Source organism: Apiospora aurea (assembly GCF_038362705.1).
Source record: "Apiospora aurea strain CBS 24483 chromosome Unknown utg000006l_segment0_segment0, whole genome shotgun sequence".
In the NCBI taxonomy this organism is placed as follows: domain Eukaryota; kingdom Fungi; phylum Ascomycota; class Sordariomycetes; order Amphisphaeriales; family Apiosporaceae; genus Apiospora; species Apiospora aurea.
The window spans coordinates 3,248,073-3,260,188 of record NW_027117393.1 but is presented as its reverse complement, the minus strand read 5'-3'; the positions used below and the strand labels follow the sequence as shown (position 1 = coordinate 3,260,188).

Here is a 12,116-nt window from a genome sequence, read left to right as displayed (position 1 = left end):
AGGTACCTTCAGCTGGCTTTGTTGTGGCCCTTTCGTGCGGGGGATCCTCTTCTCCACGTGGGGCTTGCGATCGCCGGCTTCAATGTTTCATTCTATAGCCGGTTCAGCCTGTAGCATGGCTGCGAATCGAATGCGTATAAGTCGCCGGGGTGGCCAGGCTTGGCACGACCGCACCCAACGCATGTGGTTGGATCGGAGCAACACTGCCCTCCTAGGATCTAACCTAGCAAAGCTTGATGGGCGAATACGCAATACGCTGTCCTGCGGCGGCCTGCCGGTAGTAGCACAACCAACTTGGTCAGCAGCCGAGAGGGAGGGAGGGAAGAAGAGAGAGAGAGAAAAGATACGTCAGCTAATGTCCGTTTCACGTAGAGACAGACGGTTAGTAGGTAGGTAAGAAACCAACTCCAACTCCCGCCCTTCAATCCTCTTCCCTTTTTCGGTCTTGTTCATTTGGCCGGAATTTCCAGCTCATCTATTGCTGTACTGTCATTCTCCTCTTCATCAATGCTCAGTCCTGCCTACGCCTGACTGACTGCCTTCCTTTGGAAAAGAGACGGCAGAGATCATCTTTGATCTCGGGTCAATTGGATTCAACTGAGCACCAGCCGGGCACTCCCTCACTCGCCGTCTTTCTTTCTGTCTGGGTGTATCAACCAATATTGCGCTATAGCCACCCCCGCGCCCAAAACCCCAACGGCCATGGTGTCGTTGTGACTACTTCACTAATCGTCTCGCACTGGTCATGTTGGTGAGACCTATCCCGGGTCGGCTCATGTCGATACTGACCCGGTACGTCGCCGTGTTCCTGGCGGCTTTGCTCGTCTTCTACGTCGTACGCGAGCCCGTCAATGTGGCCGTCTCGCATCTCCACGATCACCGTGATGCGGCAGCTGCAGACGGCGGCGCCCCCTCCAACCAGGCAAACCAGGCCAGCCCACCCAAGGTCCTTCCCTTTGTCGGTCCCGGTCAACCTGGAGGAGCGCCCGGCGCCGCCGCCGCGAACCCGGAGGGCCAGACTCCCATGGCAGATGCAATTCCTCCTTACAAGAAATTGTATAAGCCTGAGCCCGAGAAGTTCGAGGCAATCCGGGACCCCTTCCCATGGCTGACCCACAACAACAAGATGCCGCCAGTGTTGGACAATAACTTGCCCCCGGAGCCGCATGTTCCCGAGCCTACGCCACTCTTCATCGGCTTCACCAGGAACTGGCCAATGCTGCTGCAGTGTGTGTCCAGCTACATCGCGGCCGGGTGGCCACCTGCCGACATCTACATCGTAGAGAACACGGGCACTTTCCGATCCAACAAGGAACAGGAATTGACTTTGCAAAACCCCTTTTACATGAACCACACCCAGCTAGATATACTCGGCGTCCACATCCTGCAGACACCAACTCTGCTTAGTTTCGCTCAGCTGCAGAACTACTTTCTGCACACAGCCCTTCGGCGTGGTTGGCCACACTTCTTCTGGAGCCACCAGGACGTACTGGTCTTCTCCGACGAGGAGGTGCGCAAGAAGGACCGCGATCACGACCACGAGCAGGACCCCTATGCGACTCTTTATGAGCGCGCCGTCGGCCTCATGCGCTACCTGGGCGGCGACGACAAGCCGCCGTGGGCCACGCACTTCTTCGCCTACGACCACCTCACGCTGGTCAACCGCGACGCCTACATAGACGTCGGCGCCTGGGACACGCACATCCCCTTCTACGCGAGTGACTGCGACATGTACCTGCGCCTGCACTGGGCGGGGTACTGGCAACCGCAGAGCGAGGCCGGGCTCATCTTCGATGTCTCGGCGCCCCTCGACGACGTGGGCGCCCTCTTCCGATTCCCCGGAATCCACGCCGCCTTTGCGGGCGGGCAGACGGGCCTCGACCCGGCCCACGCCATGTACGAGGCCGAGCTCGAGCGCGAGCGCGACCTGGCCGCCTGGGTCGACCGAGAGGGCGAGACATTCCAGCACCTCGTCCACGTCGCCCAGCACATGCAGGACGCCAAATGGGCCGACCAGGGCGTCTTGCGCAACACCTGGCAGGCCCGCCAACGCGGCGGCCACGAGGAGCCCTTCTACCGCGACCCCGATGGCTTCTCGGCCGGGCTTGACACCATGATCGAGGCCGGGCGCCGTGTGTTCGCCGACAAGTGGGGACACCGCGGCTGCGATCTGCTGGACCTCGGGATCGAGGCCGAGGATGCGTGGCGCCTGGAGCGCGACTGGGATATCAGCGAGGGCCCCGGAAGTGAGGGCGGATCCTGGGGCAAAGACTGGATGGGCGCTGGTGATTAAACAGGGAAAAAGGGTCGAATGTGGGCGATGCGTATATGTCTTTATTTCTTGTATATGTGCGTATGTAAGATGGAAAGGAGTTAAGGTTATTTTGCTTAACATGGGTTGGCTGTTCTTTCTTGAATAAAGATACCTGACTCGGGTGAGAGTCCCTATTCCAATGATCAACTGCTATGCTGGCCCGATTTATAGCAATATGATTAACTGGATTTTGCTTGTTCTGGCAATTTTCTTTTGAGAATATGATATGTTCAGAACACTTATCATTCGGGATGGCTATTTTACATGTTGGTCGTTGCGGACAACTGTTATAGACGATTTATGTCTCCCTCATCGAGAGACTTGATTGCCCGGCGGGCTGCTGATATGAACCGGTTTGTAGTCTTCACTAGTTCCCTCTTTACTCCTTAATTGGTCTACATCTGCACGGTCACGATAGACAGGTTTTAGTATATTTATCTATAATTAATGGTCCTTTAGAGAAGTGTCATTGTATCTTAATTCAACAGCAACGTATGAAATTTACTCCTATCCGGCCATTCCAGCATTTCCTCAGAAGCTTCTCTACGCGAAGAGTCCCTTGATGAAATCCCAAGCGTACAAGCCCAAGCTCATGGCACCGAAGCCCACGAACGGCACCAGCGAGTACAAGAGGAAGAAGATGAAGCCGCCGAGGCGTGAGGTGACTTTGAAGAGCTCGCCACGCATGATCTCCAGGGCGAGCGGGCGATTTGCGTAAGGTCCCACCAGACGGAACTTGGTGTTGAAGTTGCTGCCCATGGCCCAGGTCCAAAAGGCGCGGGGCCCCTGGTGCACCATGAAAGAGAAGGTCGGTGCAGCGCCCAGGTCCAGCGCCAGTTGGTACGCGTAGCTCTCGTGGTCGACGCCGCCCTTGTCGTGGGCCAGGTCGTGCTCGCCACGGGGGGCGGAGCCGATAGGAGATTTCGTACGCCTTCACGGCATTGGGGTCGTGCGAGAAAAGGGCATTGTAATGCTGAAGACTCTGATCGCAGTCATCTCCGCTCTGCTTGGTCTTGCCACCATAGTCGTGGTCATGGTAGCCTTGGTCGCGACGGTGAGCCCATTGCATTAGGCGGAGAACCCAGAGCTGCGCCTGCAGCTCCGCCAGGGGCGGGATGGCGCCAAGGTTGGGGCGGACGAAGCCGATGTAGCCGACAGTGACATCGTCGGAACAACAGACACCGCGAACATTGGCCTGGTCCAGGGTGGGCTGGAAGTCATGGTCCAGGAAGGGGAATGAGCGATCATAGCCGGTGCAGCAGACAACGACGGTGGGCTGGTAATCCTCCATTGCCTTCACTTCTTCATCTTCTGGACGGCCCCTGTCGGGAAAGGCCCAAGTGCCATCGTCGCGGACATGGGTAGGCCAGGGTGCGAGCTGGATCCGTCGGCCGCGGACGTCCTGGATAGGCATCTGGCAGACAAACGCGCGGATGCGATGCCCGATGCTGTTCTTGCGCCAGGGCCAAGAGATGTATGGCATAGCCCTGACGGACTTGACAAGGAAGACTATGGTTCATGTGTCGGTCAGATGTACTACCTACACTCCGTTATGTCTTGGATGTGACCACTTACTACCGTCGGTGTGAAACCTATCCTCGTCGTATTCGCCCACCCACTGATCCATGCCAAATTTGGTTCCAGTGGCACTGTACATGAGAAATGAGACCGCCCAGGTGTAGTAAGACCAGAGCATGGAGCCGCGCTGCAGCTTGGGATGGCAATAGGCGGTGTCGAATAGACTGGCTACGGCAGTGTCGATGGGCTTCGGGTTTTTCGAGCCATGCCAGATGCGGAGGACTGTTGGCTCGGGGATTTTCTACGAAACATTACACAAGCTGGTCAGTTGTTCTGTCTTGCACTTATGGTGCGTCGCCAACTGCCAGGCTCTACAGAGAGCCGAGACTGACCAGGTCGTAGAGAAGGGGGGCGGTACGTGGTGAACTTACCTTGGGTGCTACCCAGAAACCATTCTTGTGACAAAGCATCACAGTTTCCACACCCGGAGTGGTGACGGCGAGGTGGGCAATGTCCATAGCGGTCTCGCCTGCTCCGAGAATGGCGACGTGAGGACCGGATCCGGGGGCGAGACTCGGGCCTCGTTTGAAGAAATCCTGGCGGCCCTTGACCTCGGAGGAGTGTAGGACCGAGGAGTGCTGGACCTTGTCGAGACCGGGGATGCGATGGTCGGAAGGCTGGTTATGGAGGCCGTTGCAGATGGCCACGGCGTCAAAGTGGTGGTCCTCCTTGTGGCCGTCGTTGCGATACTCGACGGTCAGAGTGTAGCCATGTTGGTGAGACGGCTGGGGTCTGCTGACCCTGACGACCTCGACACCGAGACGGAGATGCGGGACAAGGTCGAACTCTTCGCAGTAGCGATGCAGATACATGACATATTGGGCTGGGGTGACAAAGTCTGGGTCGTCTGGCCCAAGGCGATAGTCTGAGAAGGCCGTCAGGTACTTGGACGAAACCATCTATTGTTCTCGTGTCAGTAGTTTCATACTGTAGAGATGAGGTGGAAGAGGGCAAGGGACTAAACTATGGTAGGTAAAGTCGTCGATGGCTCTAGTGGTATACTCTCACGACTAAAACCGCATAGTATATTCGGATGACGGGTTCTAGGCAGGGTGGAAGGGCCGATGCGGGGAGCCAAAGTATGGCCATTTACTCACTTCGGCATCCTCATAGACCTTGTTCACAAAGGTTCCGCCGATGACGTCGGCGCTCTCGAACAGGACGGCATCGACAGGCTCACCGCCAAAGTACTGGTGAGCGGTCTTGAGAAACTTGAGCGTGGCCAAGCCGGCCGGACCGCCTCCAATGACAGCCACTCGGAGCATGGCTGCGCGGAGTTTACCTCGGGTATTTGAATTGTATCAAGCCGTAAGGTCGATGAACCAATGGGCCGGGGGAAGATTGGAACGTACGACAGTGAGCGGTTATGAGAGGCAAGAGAATGTGCCTAGATGAAGGAGTGTTGAAGGAGCGTTGGGGGTGGTGAGCCTGGGCGAGGCGTGTGAGATGGAAAGACGATATACATTCGACAATAATAAGTACGTGAACAAAGGACAATGAACGTGACAGATGATGGGCTTGATTCTCACTCGCCAGGAGGCCTTGAAGCTTGATGCAGGAGAAAAAGAGCGGGTGCCCGGCGAGTGAATGAGTGGGTGGGTGAGTGAGTGGGTGGGTGAGCGAGCGAGCGAAGGGCTTGGGGTCAAAGGTGCCGAACCAAGTGTTGGGAAAGAGCAACCCTCGGCGGTCCAAATGCTTGTACTTTCACGAGGCTAGACCGCATAGGGCTTGGGACTCGGCGACGACAACATGCAAGACGGACAAGCACAGACCGGAGACCTGAATTCAGATGTCCTTCATGATGACTGGCCCCCACAATGCCTTTGTCGTGGAAGGAGTTCGGATAAGAATTGCTGGATCTGGAAGCACACGTTGAATCTAGGGTCCGTCCACTCCTGATATACTTCAGTTACATGACACCAGATGAAGACAAGAGCCAAGTAGCTGAGCCCAAGCCCGGGGTAAGCTGAGAGGCTGCATTGCTGTCCAATCCAGGCCGTCCTCGGGCCTGTCAGATTTTGTCAAGCTGCAGTTTTTCCCTCTTCGAATGGCCAGCGATTCTCCAACAATAGATACCACGGTGCTGACGGCTACGACAGCTGAGTACCTGTCCATGGGCCAAGTTTTATAGTCAGTGACGTGCTCGCTGATCCTTCAGTAGTGGGATAAGCAAAGCCTAATTAGAAGCAGTTCGTGGGTTGAACAGACCCAGCCGTGCAGTGTGTGATCTTAATCACGGGCGTCCTGGGGGCTTATAAATCCAGATCACATACATCCAAGCTATCCAAGCTTACCTAGGTAATTCATTTTTCACGCGGTAGACGAATAGGGGCATATACTACCGGAGCACACATTTCGACTACCGCACTTTCGCCGAAAACTTCTTGTGTAGGCCAAGACTTCTTTTGATTTTTATTACTTAGATATGTAGGCAGACTACTGAGTCATCGACACACCGTTATCTGACGCCTGCATCGACTTGTTGTTGGAAGGAAGCTGCCTCACCGCCTCGTGTCTTCCCATCTGCTGCAGAAGTGCATCGATAACCACCAGGGCCGACATGGCCTCCACGATAGGGACCGCTCGCGGTACGACGCAAGGGTCGTGACGTCCCTTGGCGGCCAGGACCCCCTCCTTGTCTCCATCGTAGGTCGCCGTGGTCTGCGCCTGGCCGATCGTGGCCGGCGGCTTGAAGGCGACGCGGAAGTAGATCGGCGCGCCGTTGGTGATGCCACCCTGGATACCTCCCGAGTTGTTCGTCTTGGTGGTCAGCTTAGGCCGTGGGATGCCGTTACGCGCGGCGCCGGACTCGGGGGCCGCCGTCTCGGCCGATCGGATGAAGGGGTCGTTGTGAATCGAGCCGGGAACCTCACAGCCGCCAAAGCCGGAGCCGACCTCGAAGCCCTTGGTGGCGGGTATGCTAAGCATGGCGTGGGCCAGCATGGCCTCGATCTTGTCGAAGCAGGGCTCTCCGAGACCGCTGGGAACGTTCTTGATGACGCACGTCACGGTTCCACCGATGCTATCCTCTCGTTCCTTGTACTCGGCAATCAAGTCGGCCATCTTCTCGGATACCTCCTCGTTGGGGCATCGTACGGGCAAGAACTTGTCGACCGTCTCGCGGTCGATGGTCTCGAGTAGCTTCAGGAACTCGGGGTTCTGGCTGGGAGTTGGGCATTCGGGAGTAGGAGGGAACATGTGCAAGTTGCCGACCGAGGTGACGAAGGCCGTGATCTCAATGCCGTAGGCGAGCTTGAGGTACTTCTCGGCGACGGCGCCAGCGGCAACGCGGCCAATGGTCTCGCGAGCGGAAGCGCGGCCGCCTCCACTGCTGGCTCGTATGCCGTACTTCTCTTGGTAGGTGTAGTCGGCGTGACTGGGGCGAGGGAACATGTCCATGGTCTGGTTGCCGTAGTCTTTGGGCCGCTGATCCTCATTCTGGACGATCATGCAGATAGGGCTTCCAAGAGTCCTGCCGTTTTCCGTGCCTGACTGGATTGCGACCCTGTCCTTCTCGTTGCGCGGCGTGGTGATACTGGACTGGCCGGGCCGGCGGCGTGTCATCTGGGGCTGGATATCCTTTTCCTCCAACTCCATGCCCGGGGGGGCATCCATCGATTATACAACCGACGGATCGGCAGTGCGACTCGCCATAGGTGGTGACTCGAAAGAGTTGTCCAAAGGTCGACATGTTGGCTGGCGTTGCTGCAGTGTAATATTGGCCTGAACAGTGTGGGATGCCTGCGTGGATGCGAGACTGCAGCGTAGGACTGCCGACTTGCCAAAATATAGGTCACTGCGTTTTGGACCGATACTCGGTGAGTCGAGAATTTTGGGAGTCATGGAGGGGTCGAAAACGCCGTCCGATTGACCAATTGACTACCCCACCAAGGCCTACCAATGGACTACTACTACTACTAATAAATGTAGCCCGTCATTACCCAACGCCGCCCAGTCGAAACTTGGACAAGACACCAGACTAAACAAAATAGCCAGCGTTGATTCAGGGGTCAACTAGTGGAATAAAGGTCACCGAAATCGAGTTACAACAACTCGTGTCGCCTATTCCCAAGTGATTGCACATCGGATTTTCTAAGTCGGCTCGGGCGTTATGCGAGCATTGGCAGGCTGCATGTGTTCCATTCGCTTTTGGTGTTAGGCCTGCTTACTTTCTTTGTCCAGAGTCTTGGTAAATCCGATTTGATGAAAGGCACTCTTCCATCCGAGTCACTGGAATGACAAGGGTCTTTCCACTAGCCTAACCTTATTGCCCATGTCCACTAAAAAAACCCAAAACCAAAAAAAAAAACCCGATAAAACCCCGATAAAAGCCAGATAAAAGCCAGATAAAAGCCAGATAAAAGCCAGCATACAGGCAAGCGGCAAGCGGCAAGCGGTCACACGCTGACGCCAATGGGAAACCACGGGTATCGGCATGCAAAAGTTGATTCGCGAGGGAAAGGTAAGAGATATATCTATTGGAATCAATCATACACCTTCCACATCGGGGTCTTTCCCGTGGGCTGGTTATGCCACCGCTAGATCCATTAAACCTTGTCCGCCCAGCCTAGTCATGCCATAACACGATCTGTCCGAGATCGTTCCACAAGATCAGTCTGTAGGTAGCCATTGGATAGCTGCCAGATTACCCAGGCACCGGCCTACCGAGTGGCCCATCCGGAGCCGCGAGAGGCAGATGGCTTCGGCCGCCCGGACGCTCGCCCGGAGCCGCATCCATTCTCTTGTACGGATACCACGAGCACCACCGCCAGCACCACTGCACCACCGCCGCCTCTTCTCCGCCGAGGCCGTCGCGCACCCGACCAACCGGGTCCAGATCTACCTCTCCCGCAGCCACGACCCCTATCTCAACCTGTCCTTTGAGCACTACCTCCTCCAGAAGTCGCACCCGGACTCGGTCGTGCTGCTCCTCTACGCCAACCGGCCCTGCGTCGTCATCGGCCGCAACCAGAACCCCTGGCTCGAGGTCGGGCTCGGCGCCCTGAACCAGCCGGCGCTGTTGGCACCGCCCGTCGGCCGAGCCGGAGGCGTCTCGATGGGCGATGATGCTGACGACGCGGACGCGCTGGGCGTGCAGCTCGTGCGCCGTCGTTCCGGCGGCGGCACCGTCTTCCACGACCTCGGCAACGTCAACTACAGCGTCCTCTGCCCGCCCGCCGCCTTCGACCGCGACCGGCACGCGCTGATGGTAGTGCGGGCGCTGCAGTCGCTCGGCGTCTCGGCGGCGCGCGTCAACGAGCGGCACGACATCGTCCTGGCGGACGAGCAGGACGCCTCCGCGACCTTCAAGGTCTCCGGGTCGGCCTACAAGCTGACGCGCCTGCGCTCGCTGCACCACGGCACCTGCCTGCTGTCGACCCCGAACCTGGACAGCGTCGGCCGGTTCCTGCGCTCGCCCGCGGCGCCCTACATGAAGGCCCGGGGCGTCGACAGCGTGCGCTCGCGCATCCGCAACGTGGGCGTGGCCAACGCGGCCTTTGAGGAGGCCGTCGTCGCCGAGTTCGGCGCCATGTACGGCAACGTTGACGTCGAAATCGTTGCGACGCGCGACATCAAGGGGATCCCCGACGTCATGCGCGGCTACGAAGAGCTCATCTCGCTCGACTGGATCTACACGCAGACGCCCCAGTTCACCTTCTCGACGCGGCCTACCGAGGACGATCCCAGGCCGAGGCCGCCGCTGCCGGACTACCTGCCTAAAGATGTACGCTCAGACTTTCCTGTGCCCCCCCCCATAGATATTATTAACTAACTGGAATTTGCTTAGTTCGACCTGAGTATCACAGCCCGCCATGGACAGATTACAGAAGCAACGGGAGCGGGCATTGAAACATCTGCCCTGGATTCGGTGTATCTGCACAAAGTGAGCGACTGGCGTCCCCTGATCGGCAAGTCTGCTGGATCATGGCTCAATGTAATGTTCGGTGCCCGACCCTATGATAGAACTTAGCGTTGTATAAGCTGGCGTGTATAAGATTTGATGTTCGCCATGTATATAGTATTTGTGTACCTAGAAGCTACTAGCGTTTTCTTTTGCTATAGACAAGATAGCGGCTGCTAGATTGGAGGGAAGAAAACCGAATCGATTTTTCAAATCTTCCCAAATGTCGAATCGCTATGTATGTAATGAACTCGCGCTTCATTTTGGGACCGGGAAGTTATCACTGAACGCAAATGCCAATGCTGCTGCTATTACTGCTGAACCACCACCAGAGTTTCTTTCAGATGATATATTGATTCCATCCAATATCGGATCTACTCGAACTGTGTAGATAGACTCGAGATGCGAGCACGCTCGTGGTATCCCAGTAGGCCGCCATGATCAAACAATGTCTTTCAACCGCCAGGCAACTATTCACCCGAAGCCTGTGAAGGCCGTTTTGATCGGGCCATCTATATAACCCCCCACCGCACAGGCTATAAACATCTTACAACCGATCCTTGCGGAAAGTAGTAAGTCCCCGGAGCCCATCTAGCTAACTCCAAATTTGCCCGAAGAAGGCGATGTGACAGTATCGACCAAAGAAGAATAGAAGATGTACAAGTTAAAAAGTATAACGTGGTTTACCACTACGCGACGTATATCACTTGGCGACGCACCTTTTTCACTTCTCGACCTTTTTATATAAATTAATTTAATTATAACGCTTGAAATTAATTAAAACTACTCGCTATTCGATTCCTCGCTTAATTTTATATCTTTTTTATATGTTCGCGCATTGTAACCTATTTCGCCGTAAATACTACAGCGCTTTTTACCGGTCGCCCTTCGCTTCGACGAACCCCTATTTTTACTTTTATCGGGCGCTAAACGCTTCCTTTTTGCCTTTTTGTCTTGTAGCTGTTAAGATTTTTTAATAGTAAGGGCTTTTTTAAAGTTAAACTCGCGATTTTTTAACTCTTCGGCGTTTAAAAAGTGCTAAATTAGCCTTTTTAATATATATATTTTATCGCGTATAAGGGTTATTTTATAAGCTATTTTAGTTATATTTTTCGCTATTTAGTTTATCGTATTTAAAATTAGCGTCGGAGAGCTTTTTTAATGGGTAGACACCCTTTTTTTAATATAAATAGAGTGCTTAGTTATTTATTAAGGGTTAAACGGCGTTTAAAGGTCGTAGGTACTAGTTATCCTTAAACGGGATAGGTTAAGTATAAGCGTTTAAAGACGTATATTTAGTTTATTAATTACCTCGTTAAGGTTATAAAGTATTAAATTAAATACGTTAAATCTAGATTTAATGTTAGCTTTTATAAAAATAGTAAAATACGCGGCTTTAAAAGCGATAAAGAATTTAAGTTTAATAATATAGTTTATAAAAACTTTAATAAATAGCTCGATTTTTTTCGAATAAATACGCTTTAAAAGCGAATAAAGTATTATATCGAAAAGTTAAAGTAAGTATAATAAATAGGGAAATATATTAATAATAATAATATCGTTATCTTAATAATATATTTCGAATTCGGCCGAAATATAGTTTTCGTAGCCGTCGAGAATTAAGAGGCGGTAACGATTCTTCGTTTACGATTTAATATATTTATTAAAGTGCTTAATTTAGTTTAGGCTTATCTCGTTATTAATCTAATTATTAAAAGTCGGCTTAATTATTTAATCGCTTAGTAAATCGGTTTCGCGGAATTAGTTCACGAAATAATATTAGCTTTAAACGATTAAAAACGGCGAAATATATTAACCCTACGAATTAATGTATTTAATCGCCGTTGTTTATTCCCGATTATTAAGTTAAACCGACTTCGTTTTTTTACGCTACTCGGCGCGTATTACGACGAGTGTTAACCCGATTATACTTATTATAAAGCCGGTTTTATTAAAATTTTAAATATTTTCGTTAACGATCCCGTATTTCGTTTTTATATTCGCGATTAACGTAAACTAAGTAAAAATAACTTTAAAATTTTCGTAAAAAGCCCTTTAATAATCGTACCGACGATTTATTTTAGTTTTTAAGTCCGGGTTATAATCGATAAAGCGTTTAATTTAATGCTTACCGACGCGGTCGCCGCCGCGCGACGCGGTAAAAAGATTAGTTATATTTTCTATATTAACGAGATCGGGAGGCATCCTTTAAATATCTAAATTAATTATATATTTATAAAATACCTCTTTTTTAATTAAATTTATTTTACGTCGTTTCGGTCGGATTTCGCGTTTTAAAGTTCGGCTATAAATTCGATAACG

At 52.9% G+C, this 12,116-nt stretch overlaps 4 protein-coding genes across 4 annotated transcripts; 2 read left to right on the top strand and 2 right to left on the bottom strand.

The window, feature by feature from the left end:
• Positions 1-745: 745 nt before the first annotated feature.
• Positions 746-2,293, top strand: PG986_009569 (uncharacterized protein; the record flags this gene model as incomplete). Its single annotated transcript, XM_066845791.1, has 1 exon — positions 746-2,293. One exon carries the CDS (start codon positions 746-748, stop codon positions 2,291-2,293), a length of 1,548 nt encoding a protein of 515 aa, XP_066698189.1.
• Positions 2,294-2,857: 564 nt separating this feature from the next.
• PG986_009568 (uncharacterized protein) lies at positions 2,858-5,157 on the bottom strand (the record flags this gene model as incomplete). The annotated part of the gene is made up of 5 exons (XM_066845790.1): positions 2,858-3,205; positions 3,252-3,823; positions 3,890-4,133; positions 4,264-4,791; positions 4,990-5,157. 5 exons carry the CDS (start codon positions 5,155-5,157, stop codon positions 2,858-2,860), a joined length of 1,860 nt encoding a protein of 619 aa, XP_066698188.1.
• Positions 5,158-6,328: 1,171 nt separating this feature from the next.
• Positions 6,329-7,507, bottom strand: PG986_009567 (bifunctional chorismate synthase/riboflavin reductase aro2; the record flags this gene model as incomplete). Its single annotated transcript, XM_066845789.1, has 1 exon — positions 6,329-7,507. The coding sequence occupies one exon, from the start codon at positions 7,505-7,507 to the stop codon at positions 6,329-6,331; it is 1,179 nt and encodes a 392-aa protein (XP_066698187.1).
• A 798-nt stretch (positions 7,508-8,305) lies between these two features.
• Positions 8,306-9,863, top strand: PG986_009566 (lipoate ligase A; the record flags this gene model as incomplete). The annotated part of the gene is made up of 3 exons (XM_066845788.1): positions 8,306-8,319; positions 8,546-9,617; positions 9,681-9,863. 3 exons carry the CDS (start codon positions 8,306-8,308, stop codon positions 9,861-9,863), a joined length of 1,269 nt encoding a protein of 422 aa, XP_066698186.1.
• Positions 9,864-12,116: the final 2,253 nt, after the last annotated feature.